The sequence below is a fragment of the Felis catus genome, chromosome F2 (assembly GCF_018350175.1).
Source record: "Felis catus isolate Fca126 chromosome F2, F.catus_Fca126_mat1.0, whole genome shotgun sequence".
Taxonomy (NCBI): domain Eukaryota; kingdom Metazoa; phylum Chordata; class Mammalia; order Carnivora; family Felidae; genus Felis; species Felis catus.
Window position 1 is genome coordinate 57,009,620 of NC_058385.1, and position 15,970 is coordinate 57,025,589.

At 35.7% G+C, this 15,970-nt stretch overlaps 1 protein-coding gene across 7 annotated transcripts in view; it reads right to left on the reverse strand.

Annotated features, from left to right (window-relative positions):
- Positions 1-15,970, reverse strand: part of CSMD3 (CUB and Sushi multiple domains 3) — a 1,245,869-nt gene that overhangs the window by 127,066 nt on the left and 1,102,833 nt on the right. For all 7 annotated transcript variants that reach the window (XM_045049906.1, XM_019823045.3, XM_019823042.3 and 4 more), the window contains 2 exons: positions 9,810-9,928; positions 8,606-8,675 (listed from right to left, as the gene is read on the reverse strand). In XM_045049906.1, coding sequence (XP_044905841.1) covers positions 8,606-8,675; positions 9,810-9,928 — 189 coding nt within the window. The remainder of the gene's footprint in view (positions 1-8,605; positions 8,676-9,809; positions 9,929-15,970) is intronic.

A 15,970-nucleotide genomic window follows, 5' to 3' on the forward strand; every position in this document is an offset into this window, starting at 1 on the left:
ACAAATGTATATTGAAAGACAAAAACCTGGGGAACTGGGAAGGTGGCAGCGTAGGAGGACGCTGGGCTCACCGTACGTCCTGCTAATCACTTAGATCCCACCTACACCTGCCTAAATAACCCAGAAAACCACCAGAAGACTAGCAGAACGGAGTCGGAGTCCCCAGAGCCAAGCGCAGAGGAGAGGTCCACTGAAGAGGGTAGGAAGGGCGGCTAGGCAGTGCGCACTGCACGGACTGGCGGGAGGGAGCTGGGGCAGAGAGGCAGCCTGCCTGCCAAGCAGAGCCCCCAAGTCTGGCTGGCAAAAGCAGAGGGGCCGGATGGAGTGTGTTCTGACAGCAAGCAGGACTTAGCATCTGGGAGGTCATAAGTGAACAGCTCTGCTCGGAAAGCGGGAAGGCTGGAGGACAAAGGGAGGGAGAGTTGCTGAGCCCCTGGAGGACAGAGCTCAGTTTGGCAGGGAACAAAGGCGCTCGCCAGCGCCATCTCCCTCGCCCATCCCCCAGCCAAAATCCCAAAGGGAACCAGTTCCTGCCAGGGAACTTGCTTGCTCTGCACAAACACCCAACGCTGTGCTTCTGCGGAGCCAACCCTCCATCAGCGGATCTGACTCCCTCCCGCTGCCACAGGGCCCCTCCTGCAGTGGATCACCTAAGGAGAAGCGAGCTAAGCCTGCCCCTCCTGCCTCCGTGCACCTTGCGACCCACCCCAGCTAATACACCAGATCCCCAGCACCACAAGCCTGGCAGTGTGCAAGTAGCCCAGACGGGCTACGGCACCCCACAGTGAATCCCACCCCTAGGAGAGGGGAAGAGAAGGCACACACCAGTCTGACTGTGGCCCCAGAGGTGGGCTGGGGGCAGACATCAGGTCTGACTGCGGCCCCGCCCACCAACTCCAGTTATACACCACAGCACAGGGGAAGTGACCTGCAGGTCAGCACCATTCCAGGGACTATTCAAAATGACCAAACGGAAGAATTCCCCTCAAAAGAATCTCCAGGCAATAACAACAGCTAATGAACTGATCAAAAAGGATTTAAATAATATAACAGAAAGTGAATTTAGAATAATAGTCATAAAATTAACTGCTGGCCTTGAAAACAGTATAGAGGACAGCAGAGAATCTCTTGCTACAGAGATCAAAGGAATAAGGAATAGTCAGGAGGAGCTGAAAAACACTTTAAACGAGATGCAAAATAAAATGGAAACGACCACGGCTCGGATTGAAGAGGCAGAGAGAGAACAGGTGAACTAGAAGATAAAATTATGGAAAAAGAGGAAGCTGAGAAAAAGAGAGATAAAAAAATCCAGGAGTATGAGGGGAAAATTAGAGAACTAACTGATGCACTAAAAAGAAATAATATATACATAATTGGTATCCCAGCGGAGGAAGAGAGAGGGAAAGGTGCTGAAGGTGTACTAGAAGAAATAATAGCTGAGAACTTCCCTGAACTGGGGAAGGAAAAGGCATTGAAATCCAAGAGGCACAGAGAACTCCCTTCAGATGCAACTTGAATCGATCTTCCGCACGACATATCATAGCGAAACTGGCAAAATACAAGAATAAAGAGAAAATTCTGAAAGCAGCAAGGGATAAACGTGCCCTCACATATAAAGGGAGACCTATAAGATACGTGACTGATCTCTCTTTTGAAACTTGGCAGGCCAGAAAGGATTGGCAGGAGATCTTCAATGCGTTAAACAGAAAAAATATGCAGCGAAAATCCTTTATCCAGCAAGTCTGTCATTTAGAATAGAAGGAGAGATAAAGGTCTTCCCAAACAAACAAAAACTGAAGGAATTCGTCACCATTACCAGCCCTACAAGAGATCCTAAGGGGGATCCTGTGAGACAAAGTACCAGAGACATTGCTACAAGCATAAAACAGATATCGCAATGACTCTAAACCCATATCTTTCTATAATAACACTGAATGTAAATGGATTAAATGCGCCAACCAAAAGACATAGGGTATCAGAATGGATAAAAAAAAAAAAAACAAGACCCATCTATTTGCTGTCTACAAGGGACTCATTTTAGACCTGAGGACACCTTTAGATTGAGAGAGAGGGAATGGAGAACTATTTATCATGCTACTGGAAGCCAAAAGAAAGCTGGAGTAGCCATACTTATATCAGACAAACTAGACTTTAAATAAAAGGCTGTAACAAGAGATGAAGAAGAGCATTATATAATAATTACAGGGTCTATCCATCAGGAAGAGCTAACAGTTATAAATGTCTATGCGCCAAATACCGGAGCCCCCAAATATATAAAACAATTACTCATAAACATAAGCAACCTTATTGATAAGAATGTGGTAATTGCAGGGGACTTTAACACTCCCCTCCAGAAATGGATAGATCATCTAGACACACAGTCAATAAAGAAACAAGGGCCCTGAATGATACATTGGATCAGATGGACTTTACAGATCTATTTAGAACTCTGCATCCCAAAGCAACAGAATATACTTTCTTCTCGAGTGCACATGGAACATTCCCCAAGATAGATCATATACTGGGTCACAAAACAGCCCTTCATAAGTTTACAAGAATTGAAATTATACCATGCATACTTTCAGACCACCATGCTATGAAGCTTGAAATCAACCACAGGAAAAAGTCTGGAAAACCTCCAAAAGCATGGTGGTTAAAGAACACCCTACTAAAGAATGAATGGGTCAACCAGGCAATTAGAGAAGAAATTAAAAAATATATGGAAATAAACAAAATGAAAATACAACAATCCAAACGCGTTGGGATGCAGCAAAGGCAGTCCTGAGAGGAAAATACATTGCAATCCAAGCCTATCTCAAGAAACAAGAAAAATCCCAAATACAGAATCTAACAGCACACCTAAAGGAAATTGAAGCAGAACAGCAAAGGCAGCCTAAACCCAGCAGAAGAAGAGAAATAATAAAGATCAGAGCAGAAATAAACAATATAGAATCTAAAAAAAACTGTAGAGCAGATCAACGAAACCAAGAGTTGGTTTTCTGAAAAAATAAACAAAATTGATAAACCTCTAGCCAGGCTTCTAAAAAAGAAAAGGGAGTGACCCAAATAGATAAAATCATGAATGAAATGGAATTATTACAACCAATCCCTCAGAGATACAAGCAATTATCAGGGAATACTATGAAAAATTATATGCCAACAAAGTAGACACCCTGGAAGAAATGGACAAATTCCTAAACACCCACACGCTTCCAAAACTCAATCAGGAGGAAATAGAAAGCTTGAACAGATCCATAACCAGGGAAGAAATTGAACCAGTTATCAAAAATCTCCCAACAAATAAGAGTCCAGGACCAGATGGCTTCCCAGGGGAGTTCCACCAGCCGTTTAAAGCAGAGATAATACCTATCCTTCTCAAGCTATTCAAAAAAATAGAAAGGGAAGGAAAACTTCCAGACTCATTCTATGAAGCCAGTATTACTTTGATTCCTAAACCAGACAGAGACCCAGTAAAAAAAAGAGAACTACAAGCCAATATCCCTGATGAATATGGATGCAAAAATTCTCAATAAGATACTAGCAAATCGAATTCAACAGCATATAAAAAGAATTATTCACCATGATCAAGTGGGATTCATTCCTGGGATGCAGGGCTGGTTCAACATTCGCAAATCAATCAATGTGATACATCACACTAATAAAAGAAAAGATAAGAACCATATGATCCTGTCAATCGATGCAGAAAAGGCCTTTGACAAAATCCAACACCGTTTCTTAATAAAAACCCTTGAGAAAGTCGGGATAGAAGGAACATACTTAAACATCATTAAAGCCATTTATGAAAAGCCCACAGCTAACATCATCCTCAATGGGGAAAAACTGAGAGCTTTTTCCTGAGATCAGGAACACGACAGGGATGCCCATTCTCACCGCTGTTGTTTACCATAGTGTTGGAAGTTCTAGCATCAGCAATCAGACAACAAAAGGAAATCAACGGCATCAAAATTGGCAAAGATGAAGTCAAGCTTTCACTTTTTGCAGATGACATGATACTATACATGGAAAATCTGACAGACTCCACCAAAAGTCTGCTAGAACTGATACAGGAATTCAGCAAAGTTGCAGGATACAAAATCAATGTACAGAAATCAGTTGCATTCTTACACACTAACAATGAAGCAACAGAAAGACAAATAAAGAAACTGATCCCATTCACAATTGCACCAAGAAGCATAAAATACCTAGGAATAAATCTAACCAAATGTGTAAAAGACCTGTATGCTGAAAACTATAGAAAGCTTATGAAGGAAATTGAAGAAGATTTAAAGAAATGGGAAGACATTCCCTGCTCATGGATTGGAAGAATAAATATTGTCAAAATGTCAATACTACCCAAAGCTATCTACACATTCAATGCAGTCCCAATCAAAATTGCGCCAGCATTCCTCTCGAAACTAGAACAAGCAATCCTAAAATTCATATGGAACCACAAAAGGCCCCGAATAGCCAAAGGAATTTTGAAGAAGACCAAAGCAGGAGGCATCACAATCCCAGACTTTAGCCTCTACTACAAAGCTGTCATCATCAAGACAGCATGGTATTGGCATAAAAACAGACAGAAAGACCAATGGAATAGAATAGAAACCCCAGAACTAGACCCACAAACGTATGGCCAACTCATCTTTGACAAAGCAGAAAGAATATCCAATGGAAAAAAGACAGTCTCTTTAACAAATGGTGCTAGGAGAACTGGACAGCAATATGCAGAAGATTGAAACTAGACCACTTTCTCACACCATTCACAAAAATAAACTCAAAATGGATAAAGGACCTGAATGTGAGACAGGAAACCATCCAAACCCTAGAGGAGAAAGCAGGAAAAGACCTCTCTGACCTCAGCCGTAGCAATTTCTTACTCAACACATCCCCAAAGGCAAGGGAATTAAAAGCAAAAATGAACTACTGGGACCTTATGAAGATAAAAAGCTTCTGCACAGCAAAGGAAACAACCAACAAAACTAAAAGGCAACCAACGGAATGGGAAAAGGTATTCGCAAATGACATATCAGACAAAGGGCTAGTATCCAAAATCTATAAAGAGCTCACCAAACTCCACACCCGAAAAACAAATAACCCAGTGAAGAAATGGGCAGAAGACATGAATAGACACTTCTCTAAAGAAGACATCCGGATGGCCAACAGGCACATGAAAAGATGCTCAACATCGCTCCTTATCAGGGAAATACAAATCAACACCACACTCAGATATCACCTCACGCCAGTCAGAGTGGCCAAAATGAACAAATCAGGAGACTATAGATGCTGGCGAGGATGTGGAGAAACGGGAACCCTCCTGCACTGTTGGTGGGAATGCAAATTGGGGCAGCCACTCTGGAAAACAGTGTGGAGGTTCCTCAGAAAATTAAAAATAGACCTACCCTATGACCCAGCAATAGCACTGCTAGGAATTTACCCAAGGGATACAGGAGTACTGATGCATAGGGGCACTTGTATCCCAATGTTTATAGCAGCACTCTCAACAATAGCCAAATTATGGAAAGAGCCTAAATGTCCATCAACTGATGAATGGATAAAGAAATTGTGGTTTATATACACAATGGAGTACTACATGGCAATGAAAAAGAATGAAATATGGCCCTTTGAAGCAACGTGGATGGAACTGGAGAGTGTGATGCTAAGTGAAATAAGCCATACAGAGAAAAACAGATACCATATGTTTTCACTCTTATGTGGATCCTGAGTAACTTAACAGAAACCCATGGGGGAGGGAAAGGAAAAAAAATGTTAGAGAGGGAGGGAGCCAAACCCTAAGAAACTCTTAAAAACTGAGAACAACCTGAGGGTTTTGGGGGGGTGGGAGGGAGAGAAGGGTGGGTGATGGGTATTGAGGAGGGCACCTTTTGGGATGAGCACTGGGTATTGTATGGAAACCAATTTGACAATAAATTTCTTATATTGAAAAAAAAAAAAGAAAGACAAAAACCTAAACTCTATGAAGAGAAAATAACCACACAACTTAGACTATGCTGTGTGCCATGAAGCTATTTTAAATATCAAATTTTTGTGGGGCGTCTAGGTGGCTCAGTTGGATACATGATCTCACGGATTGTGGGTTCGAGCCCCACATCAAGCTCCGTGCTGAATGCTTGCTCAGAGCTTGGAGCCTGCTTCAGATTCTGTGTCTCTTTCTCTCTCTGCCCCACCCCCCACTTATGCTCTGTCTCACTTTATCTCTCAAAATTAAATCAATGTAAAAAAAATTTTTAATATCAAATTTTTGAAAACATGCTATGGTATGGAAACTTATTCTAACTTAATGTCAAGGAAGAGTATATATTATATATAAAATATATAAAGTGTGTGTATCTCTACCTCCCTCTCTTTCTCTTCATATATGTATATATATATATATATATATATATATATATATATATACACACACACATATACTGTAGCATGCTAAAACTTTATTTTAATCATTCCTTAAGCAATATTTATTAATTAGTGTTCTAGACACTGGGGATATAGTAATGAACAGGTCTAAACTCTCTGTTTTCATATCAGCAAAATATATATGCCATTTATTTTGTTGTCTGTACCTTTTTATATTCCCAATTTTTTATACTTAATTGGATACATACACACACACATCCCACACACATAACACACACACATAATTGACATTATATATTTAAATTTTTACAATAGGCATTATATACATATAATTTTATAATTGAAATTATAAAATTGACATTATAATTGACTTGTAAATTATTTGATACCTAAAGAGATATATCTTCTAAAAAACATCATCCAATCTAAAATCTAAATGCTTTTGGGGTCCCTGGGTGCCTCAGTTGGTAAATGTCCGACTTCAGCTCAGGTCATGATCTCGCGGTTCATGACTTCGAGCCCCAAGTGGGGCTCTGTGCTGACAGCTCAGAGCCTGGAGCCTGCTTTGGATTCTGTGTCTCGTTCTCTCTCTGCTCCTTCCCCACTCACACCTGTCTCTCTCTCAAAAAGAAACAAACATCAAAAAATAAAAATAATAAAATAAAATAAAATCTAAATGCTTTCAATATCTTTGGGTAATTAAGACCATCCTTGCTTCTAGATATATTTTCCAGTAGTCTCAACAGAAATAGTACACCTGGTACATAGGCATAGATTGACTTGTCTTTGCCCTATATTCATATGTTAAAGCCTTCACACATTATCTGACTATATTAGAATTCAGGCTTCTAAGGAGGTAATCGAGGTTATATGAAATTATAAGGGCGGAGCCCTAATCTGATAGTACTACTATCCTTATAAGACACTAGAGGGACACCTGGGGGGCTCAGTTGGTTAAGCATTCTACTTGGTTTCGGCTCAGGTCTTGATCTTATGGTTCATGAGTTCAAGCCCCACATCAGGCTCTGCACTGACAGTGAAGAGCCCGCTTGGGATTCTCTCTCTCCCTCTCTCTCTTTCCTGCTCTTTCTCTCTCTCAAAATAAATAAAAAATAAACTTTAAAACAAAAAAGGAAACAAACGAAAAAAAAAAAAAAAGAGAGAGAAAAGACACCATGTGAAGATGCAGGGAGAATATGGTCATTTACAAGCCGAGGAGAGAGGCCTCAGGAGAAAACAACCTTGCCAGCACCTTGCTTTTGGATTTCTAGCTTCTAGAACTGAGAGCAAATACATTTTTGTTGCCTAACCCAACCAGTCCGTGGTATTCTGTTAAGGCAGCCCAAGCAAACTAATACAATACAGAGGGAAGTCATAGAAGTCACACCAATTCTTTTGTTTTTGCTCGTTTTCCTACTCAAAAAAAGGCTATCTTCGACATATATTTATCTTAATTACACTTACCATCTAAAACTCTGTTTAAGTTTTATGGGCTGACTATGTTTCCCAATGACTTGGGTCAACATCATCTCATCTTCCTGAAATTCCATCATGTAGTCAATGGTAGAACTAAATTACTCTTTTATTTCATGTCTTTTATTTCTACCACTCTAAATGGTATATAAATGATTTAAAGATAGGGATCACACCTCATATGTCTTTCTCAGATACTCTGTAGAGCCCAGGATATTAATGGTTGCATACAGATACTAGAAATGAGGAAGAGAAAAAAACATGAAAAAGTGGACAGAAATGACTGGAAGCAGCAGTAAGTTAGGGCACAAATTGGGTCCATTCTTTCTAAGATCCAAGTGCCATTTTGATATATTCCATATCTAAATTACCTGTCACTACTGAAGAGATATCAAGGACTGTCATGCTCCTTTGGTACACTCCAGATTCCTTATTGTTTCCAGCTTAATAGCAAGCAATGAATATTTACCCCCTGATCTATGGGTATTTCTATCACAGCATACCGAGAAAAAGTTCTAAGGATCAAACAATCTAGTAACTTTTCTCAATTTCTGAAGTCATCCATTGATATTGAAGTTTGAGTTAAAAATTCTAAACATGTAAAATAAATTTTAAGAAGACATGAAATGTTTATCTCAAAATATAATTTCCATAAAACTTGACAAAAGGCAAACTATATGTTTGAAGAACGTTATATACAGGGTGTGTCTTTAAAATTTGATAAAGCTTATAAATGAGTTACAATTCCTCAACTTACCCAAACAAATTGGGATTGGATAATTCCATCTTCTTACAGGTCCAGGCATACATGTAATATGAGAATGACCCTATATAAACAAGACAGTACAGTTCAGTACTCACTTTAAAAAGACTGAATTAAACATAGCAAACTTAGTATCATAAAAACAAGCTTAGATATATATTTTCATTTCTTATATTTTCAAACTTTTACTGGAATTTTCTTTAAAAAAAAGTCATGGTAAAAAATTGTTTAAAAGATTGAATGAAATGACCACATATGTTACTGTTTATAATAAATTGCTATAATATTCAAGGTGAGATAGGTTAAAGCATAATTTAAAAACATTTAATAAAAATATTAAAACAAGTCAATTAAGGTATATAAATTTTAAATTAAAATATAAAGTCCAGAAAGATCTGATTGTTCTTCTGAGACTAATAACTTGTAATACAACTTTAAAGACTCTAAATTATTAATTTTTAACTTTGCTTCCTCTAAGGATTTTATTTACTTAACATATGAAATAGTTTTTGCCTCATATTTTTTCTCAATTTTTTAGTAGGTCTTTAGAGAGATTTTTATGCAACCATAAATTTGAGACCCTCTAAAATGTATTTGTAGTTGATTTTCACTAATTTGGGGAATTTATTTACATGGAAGTTTCATTTAATGCTTTAAGTAGCACTTTGTTTTTATTTTCAAATCTAAAAGATTCTAAAAGATGCAGGAGTTCAGTTGTTACATCCTATGCAAATAGAAAGAAAAGTGTGAAGTAAATATTAATTTTGGTTCAAATTTAAGTTTTGGTCCCTTGCAAACAAAACCTATTTAGTCCAGGAGCTCTTGGGTGGCTCAGCTGGTTATGCAGACTCGATTTGGGCTCAGGTCATGATCTCACGATTCGTGGGTTTGAGCCTCACATCAGGCACTGCACTGTCAGTGCAGGGCCTGCTTGGGATACTTTCTCCCCCTCTCTCTGACCCTCCCCTCCTCTCTCTCTCTCTTTCTCAAAATAAATAAACTTAAAAAAAACATTTAATCCATTCCAGTAATTTCTCTCATGAATAAGTTTTATGAACAAATTTAATACCTTTGACTTGGTATGCTACATGGTCTGAAATCAATATTTTTTGAAACATGTGGATTATCAATCATTGTTCTGTTAAAATATTCCGAAAAAGCAATGCATATCAAAACTATAATTTAAAAATCACCTTACCTGAAGAGAATATCCTTGATCACACTGAAAGGACACAACATCACCAACCATATATCTGTCTCCAATTTTCATTCCACTGCTGGGAGTCTGCGGTTCGGGACAGGAATCCAAACCAATTGCTGAGAAATATAAAGATAATAGCATAAGTAACTTTCAAGTAATGAATGCTTAAATTATGCATATTAAATTACCAAAATTGAATACCATTAAAACTAGATTTTACATTGGGACGTTAAGAATGTCCTGTGAATAATATTTAAGTGAACAAGATTTAACTGTAGTTGTTAAAAGCAATGTGCTTTGGAACTATACCATAAAGCTATTTCTTTGGATTTTCATGGCACCAACCATTAAACAGCTCTGTGATTACGCTTAAAGTCTTTTTTAACTCCCAGCCTAAATGTCTTCTACTGTAAAACAAAAATTAAAAATTCTTTTAAAAACTTCCTAGATAAAAAAGAAATAATAATTTATTGTGAGAGTAGAATGAAATTATATTTCTAAAGTATTCTTAATAAAATAACTAAAAAACTATTTGCTATTTTGTCCATATCACCTGGTTCCTTCCTCCTTAATATAGAATGGACTTTTTAATTTATGAGACACATTTTTAAGTTACTTATTACATGTAAAATTTTTAAATGTATTTTTAAGGAAGATTTGTTGTCCATATATATTATAAATAAAAAGGAGAAAAACATGTAGCTCATTGAGACCTGAAAAGTTTTCGTGACACTTGAAATCAGTTATTTCTGAAGGGGAGACAATTATATAATTCAAAACACTTCCATTATTTTCACATTAACAATATATTTTTCAATATATGGGGACAATACATACTAAATGTTAAGCTGTTTTCCTAAAATAAAGTCTTAAAAATTAATTTTTTGCCAAAATATTTTTTTCAAACATGTGAATGTACTACTATTATAAACTTTTTATTTTCTTTTTTTAAAATATAATTTATTGTCAAGTTAGCTAACATACAGTATATACAGTGTGCTCTTGGCTTTGGGGATAGATTCCTGTGATTCATTGCTTACATACAACACCCAGTGCTGATCCCAACAAGTGCCCTCCTCAATACCCATCATCCATTTTACCCTCTTTCCCGCCCCCCCCCCCCATCAGCCCTCAGTTAGTTCTCTGTATTTAAGAGTCTCTTATAGTTTGCCTCCCTCTCTGTTTGAAACTATTTTCCCCCTTCCCTTCCCCCACGGTCTTCTGTTAAATTTCTCAAGTTCCACATATGAGTGAAAACATGATATCTGTCTTTCTCTGACTGACTTATATTTTCAGTAAAAGCCAATGTTTATTACCCATTTCTTTGCAATCCACATTTTGAAGCTAATCTAATGCATATTTAAATTATAAGAATAAGTAGTCACCACTGCAAAGTCATTATACATATGTTCTTTTCATGAAAAAACATTAAAAATTAAATCCTAAACAATTACAGTACTTCAGACATTCTTTTACTCCTTGATATTTCCCTCTGATGGATGCTCTCATAGCACTACTTTCTACATTCCTTTGTGATGCTTAGTATAAACTAATAATGAATAAATAATTATGTAATTAGTTGTTCAATATTTGTTTCCCCTCTGAGAATAGAAACTCTTAAGGGCAGCTTAGAGCACAGCATCTTAAGGACACATTCAATAAACATCAGTTGACTGGATGAATGAAGAGTATGGAAAACAAAGCGAATCCTTGTTTTGATAATTTCTTAATAGATACTAATGTCTACCCCTGCAAATGAAAAATGCTTTCTCTGCCTAATAATACAATGGTCAGAGTAGCTAAAAACCATGCCAAATTAGGTCACATTTAAGGACAGAAAATGACAGGAGAGCACTATCTTTATAGAATTATGATTAGATCAGAAAGGAAGGCAGTAAAGAGGAGGAGTAAATTGGTCATTTGGGAGTGCACTTGAGGCAATCCTAGAGGAGGCTAGAGTAGTCCATGGACTGGAATTCCAATGCCCTGTGCTTCAATTAAGTAGGTCTCTAAACATATATCATGTTCCATATCTCTTGATTTTTTTGAAATCTTGAATTTCTGGACCAAGGCAAGATAAGTTATCATTACATTGTGACCTACTTTAAAAATTTTAAGGTTTCATGTCTTGCCTCCCCAACTAGATTTTAGGATCTAAGAAGTGAAAGAAACTGTCTTATATTTGTTTTAATCTCATTTAATACCTACTAATGGGCCTTACACATTACATTTATCTGACTTCATGGAGCCCTTTTCAAGAATGAATGAATATCCCAAAAAAGTGATTTATGATATAAACATACATGTCTTATAAATAAAATTTCACCTCCCTTTGGTACAATCTTAGTTTTTAGGGAGTCCCGAACAGTACTTCTATTACTCTTTACTGCTAAGGTCATTCTTACAGTCATTCTTACTGAGAAGGCCAAATTTTGCACATGTTCATTTTTCTTTTCTATCAAGTACTTCATTCAGAGTCATATACACAGAAAACTATTAATATACAGAAGTGGTGATTTCCTGTTCTGAGAGGAGAACAAAATAAAACTATGGTATAGTGATGCTATAGAGTATTGAGAGCTTTATTGTGAAGTGAGGTTTGTACATAATATTATGGACATAGTAAAATATGTTATAAGTTTTAACTTTAAAATGTGATACAAAAATCAATAAACTATGTAATAGTGATTTTGTAAGTTAAAAATTATATATATATATATATATATATATATATACATACATATATACCTATATATATGAACAGAGAAAAATGAGTAAAAGGAAATATGCCAAATATTAGTATAGGTTAGGGTTCTTGATTATGAGATTATTGGCGATTTGTATGCCTTTCCTTGAATGTTCCTGTATTTCCAAAATTTTTATAATTTGGAATGAATTTTTAATTAATAAAATTCCTCATCTATTAGATGAATTAGTACTAGTAGCGAATTTGAGGGTAAAAGTACATATTCCCTTCTATTGTTTAAGACACTGAGTTAGGAAAAAAAAAGAGATTGAGTTGGACCAGCTAATCTGTTGAATATGATTCTTTCAAGGTAGAAAGCAAGGTGATGAGGTAATCAGATAAGCAGAAGTCACTGATGGCCTCTCTCATTTTTTTGCAGCCAATTATTTTATGTACACTAAAGAAGATAAAACAGAAATATCTGAAAATCTTACAGTTCATATTTTACATTTTTTATTTGAACAAATAAACCTCTGAGTGATTAAATAGCAATTTTAAAGTAGCTAGATTTATGGTGGTGATTATTCATAATGCATATAAAGGTTGAATCACTATGCTGTCCACCTGGAACTAACACGATCTCGTATGTCAATGACCCTTCAACTTAAAAACTCTTTAAAAAGTCTTCTTTGAGAATTATTTTCACTTCTTTATAAGTAACAAAATCAATAGATTATTAGAATCAACAAAGAAAAGAGAATTTTTATAAAAATGTTGCAAAGGATTCTCTTGTTTAACGAAGGCAATCAAAATATTGAGTCATTTGCAGCTTTATGAGTGTAAATTTTGGTGTTGGCAATCAAAGATACTCTCTGGGTGAATTTTTGAAATGAGAATTGGATCAATTGATCTGCTTTTGTAGCCAAAAACAAACAGAAATGAATCCAGCAACAAATCCATATCAAAAATTGCACAGAGTTCTGTCTGCTGTCAAATTACAGTAGGCAGTTACCCTGAATGAAAATGCCAAAACCTCAGTTCTTTACATTTCCAACATTTATTTATAACCATTTATGTATAACCCAAAACTATTCTTTCCAATCTGTTCACAAGGCAATCAATCTGCAGTAGAAAATGCTCTTAATCATAAATCGTAGCATTTATATCTGATCATTCTGACTATATGTATGTATATATCATATATATGTGATATACATAAATGATAAAATGTTAAATAGAATCTTACATAAGTAATTACTGAGGACCTGTTGTGTACTTTGTATATATATTTTAATATATATAATATATTATATTATAAATATATATATATATTACTGCCCAGAATTCCATAATGATTTTAGTTAGTTTTAATGCATCAAGAGAGGCAGACAGGAAGAAGAAGAAAGCTTAATTACTGCTAAGATTCCTGGTAAATTGTTTTGTAAGAGGAAAAACTCCTTCACGAATTTGACATGACAACCTATGTATAAATTTATTGAAAATCAAGACCAAAATATTGGAACTGCATACATGTAAGAAAGGAGCAGGAATGGAATCGTGTCTTTGCACAAAGGTTGTATTCAGTGATAGCAAAGTCTTGTTATTTTAAATATATTTCATGTCTTCAATTTTAAATCTTACTCTAAATAGTGGATTCAAGATAACTATTACTTCTATGTTTATACAACATATGAGGGATTTTTTTTAAATACAGTAGAATCACCATTTGGCATTCCACATTTATCATTGTAATATAACTGTCTGAAAAAAAAACACAGAAGTTGGTGACAATCAAAGAATGAATCCAATATGAGCTGGAGTACTCGTTTGAGGACTTGTAGAAAACTCCAATGACAAGCACACAGACTTTGTTCTGGTATAATGTATGTTGGAATTGATTAATTAATCTGGTAAACAAATATTTGCCAAATACTTATTATGAAACATGTAACTTGAATGTTTGTAAGCAAGTTTTTTCAGAAGGAACTATTCTGACTTAATAGTCACTGATGGGCAGCAGTGGGTCAGGAACACATTGTGATGTATGGACTTCACTCGCATTTACGTTAATCCGTAAATTTTTACTTACTTACTTTACTTGTTCTGACTTCAGTTAACATTTAACTTAGCATTACCCTGAATAATTAATTGAATATTCAGTAATAGAAAGTGCTTAGCAAATTTTAGTCTATGGAGTAACGAAAACTAAGTTAAATGATAAAATTTTAAAGAGAATCTGACATAAACAATTGCTGAGCACCTATTGTGTACTCTGTATCATGTTAGATGTCAGAAATGCAAAGAAATATTACCACATAAGCGACCATGCTCTAAGGAAACATTTGATGAAACAGGAGAGGTAACTATTTCAAAAGATTACAGGGTAGTGAAACAGTCACAATAAATGAAGGTTAACCTTTGTTTAAATTATTATTTCACAAAGGATAACCCTACTAGAAAATTATATATTTTACCAACTCATGATAACAAAGGGTAAGGTGATGGTGATGTCCTGGCAGACAAGGTGGCATGTTAAATAAATGAAGTTTCAAGTGATTTTTCCTTCCTTCTGTATGGAAAACAGGGGAATGTTTTCTCCCAAAGCACATTGTAGTGTTTTGAAAAGAGCAAGAAATGAAGCTGAAAGGGAGCAGGATATATACATTGTGTACAGTTTTATAATCTCAACCAATGTAGGAAATTATTTTTTTTCCTGTGGGTAGTGAAGGAAAATTTCTTAGTTATTAAGAACACAACCTCGATCTGCACTAGTTTCGTAATCTTTGGTAAAGTCTGAAATCACTTATATGCCTCAGTTCCCTCACCTATAAAATGAGGTGGAAAAATGCCAACTTCATAGGAATATTGTAATGCTGAAGGAAAACAAGATATGCATAATACTTAAAATAGTGGCAGGGACATAAAAGCTAACATCATTTAGTGGTTTTAAGCATGGGAGTGAGGTTGTCTTTTACATTCTAGATAAAGGATAGGATATTTTTTCTGTTGTTATGAGAGTATGTTTCTGTATGTTTAAGATCAATAAGTTTCACATATATACTATAGGAATATTAAAAAATATGTAAAAAAATTATATAAAGTGACAAGACTTTAAATACTTTGAATTTTTTGTTGACCCCAAACAAAAAGTTTCTGTATAAGCTAAAATGTTACTGATATTACTGGGAGAAAAACCAACAGACTAATGTTGTTAGCTCAAGATACAACCAGAGAAAGTGTAGGAATACAAAACCACAATGTTTCCAGAATTCACAACTTAGGCTAAATCTATTTCTATGTCGACACCACAAAGAGGTAAAAAGTCAGTGAGATGATCATGAAGTAAATTTTGATTAAAAGAGAAAACTATGACAAAACTAATGGCCTTAAAGGGTTAAGGAGTGAGATATGTTTGTAAAACCTATTATACTTATTTGCATTTAATACATTCTGTTAATGGCAACTGAAATTA